The 1821-nt window shown below is 44.6% G+C and overlaps 1 protein-coding gene across 1 annotated transcript; it reads left to right on the forward strand.

Moving 5' to 3' along the window:
* Positions 1-201: 201 nt before the first annotated feature.
* LOC125856734 (uncharacterized) lies at positions 202-1303 on the forward strand. The gene is made up of 3 exons (XM_049536360.1): positions 202-430; positions 542-924; positions 1262-1303. The coding sequence occupies exons 1-3, from the start codon at positions 202-204 to the stop codon at positions 1301-1303; spliced, it is 654 nt and encodes a 217-aa protein (XP_049392317.1).
* The last annotated feature ends 518 nt before the right edge of the window (positions 1304-1821 follow it).

A 1821-nucleotide genomic window follows, 5' to 3' on the forward strand; every position in this document is an offset into this window, starting at 1 on the left:
CGTGATGTTGCAGTATTGTGGTATGAAAGTTGGGAGAGATCTAGGGGAGAAGATACATCTCTACCCACTTGGGATAGCTTTAAAGAAGCTTTTATAGTTCACTATTTGCCTCGAGAGATTAGGGATGGCCGGGTGGACCAATTTCTGAACCTACTACAAGGTGGCATGAGTGTCCGAGAGTACGGGCTGAGATTTGATTCAATGGCTAGATATGCACCATCATTTGTTGATACAATGCATGACAGGGTACGTAGATTTGTGGGAGGGCTTAACTCAGACTATATCGAGGCTTGTTTTACCGCTGCGCTAAATGATAATAGGGATATCTCGTGGATTCAGGCCTTCGCACAGGGCATAGAGGATCGCCGACATCTACAGTATACAAGTGAGAGGGTCGAGAGAGAGAGACAGAAGAGGGCTAGGCCCACTGGTTCGTAGGGAGATTTTCAGGGTGGTCCCAGACCCCGATATTTTATTAGGCCACCTAGACCTCCACCACAGCAGTTCAAGGGTAGTAGATTTGATCATCAGGAACAGTTAGGCTCAGGTGAGGATTCACGAGCATCAGGCTTGCAGCAGCAGAGGGGTTTCGGCCAGGCTAGGACATCCCCGTCGTGTTGCATTACTTGCGGTAGGATGCATTTCGGGAGGTGCAGAAAGGGTTCCACAAGTTGTTATTCTTGTGGACAGGAGGGGCATGGGTGGAGAAACTGCCCTACCATAGGTCAAGGTGGTACAGGTCAGTCGACCAGGTCAACAGTAGGTTCTTCCTCGTCATCAGCACAGTCTACAGGGCGTGGACCCCATACATCAGCACGTAGGGGTAGAGGCGGAGGCAGAAAGGGAGCATCTAATTTTGGTAGTGGACAGAACCATACATATTCATTTACCGGTCGACAAGACTCAGAGTCATCACCAGATGTTGTGACAGGTACATTAATTGTTTGCTCCCATTGTGTTTATGCTTTGATAGATCCTGGATCTACTTTGTCTTATGTTACTCCATTTATTGCGGGGACGTTATGTATAGTAGCAGAGTCATTAGATCAACCCTTTATTGTATCTACACCAGTTGGTGAGTCTACTATTGCCAGGAGAGTCTATCGAGATTGCACAGTAGAAAATATCGACCGTCAGACCTCTGTAGACATGGTAGAATTAGAGATGGTTGATTTTGACGTCATTATGGGTATGGACTGGTTAGCATCTTGTTATGCTAATGTTGAGTGCCAGATAAAGAATGTTACATTCCACTTTCCAGGAGAAGCAGTTCGGGAATGGAAAGGCGATACAGCAACGCTGAAAGGTAGATTTATTTCCTATCTTAAGGCAAAGAGGATGATTACCAACCCTGAACGGGAAATTGATTTTGCTATCGATATGCTACCAAGTACACAACCCATATCTATCCCTTCTTATAGAATGGGAGTTGAAGGATCAGCTGAAAGACTTCCTAGATAAAGGCTTTATTAGGCCTAGTGCTTTACCATGGGGTGCACCAGAGTTGTTCGTAAGGAAGAAAGATGACTCACTAAGAATGTGTATCGATTACTGACAACTGAATAAGGCAATAATTATCCCCTTCCGAGGATAGATGACTTGTTTGATCAGTTATAAGGTGCTAAATGTTTCTCAAAGATTGATTCAAGATCAGGGTACCACCAGATACGAGTTCGGGAGAAAGACATTCCAAAGACAGCTTTAAGAACTAGATATGGACACTTTGAGTTCTTGGTAATGTCTTTTGGATTAACTAATGCCCCAACAGTATTCATGGACCTGATGAATAGTATATTCAGGCCGTATCTAGACTTGTTTATG

This window comes from Solanum stenotomum, chromosome 1 (genome assembly GCF_019186545.1).
Source record: "Solanum stenotomum isolate F172 chromosome 1, ASM1918654v1, whole genome shotgun sequence".
NCBI classification, from domain to species: domain Eukaryota; kingdom Viridiplantae; phylum Streptophyta; class Magnoliopsida; order Solanales; family Solanaceae; genus Solanum; species Solanum stenotomum.

Excerpts from the sequence above, each read along its gene's own strand:
- LOC125856734 (XM_049536360.1), top strand. The coding sequence starts at position 202 with ATGGCTAGATATGCACCATCATTTGTTGATACAATGCATGACAGGGTA. Across the intron at positions 431-541 it reads GAAGAGGGCTAGGCCCACTG|GCTCAGGTGAGGATTCACGA; the intron begins GTTCGTAGGGAG and ends AGGAACAGTTAG. Across the intron at positions 925-1,261 it reads CAGAGTCATCACCAGATGTT|GAGAAGCAGTTCGGGAATGG; the intron begins GTGACAGGTACA and ends TCCACTTTCCAG.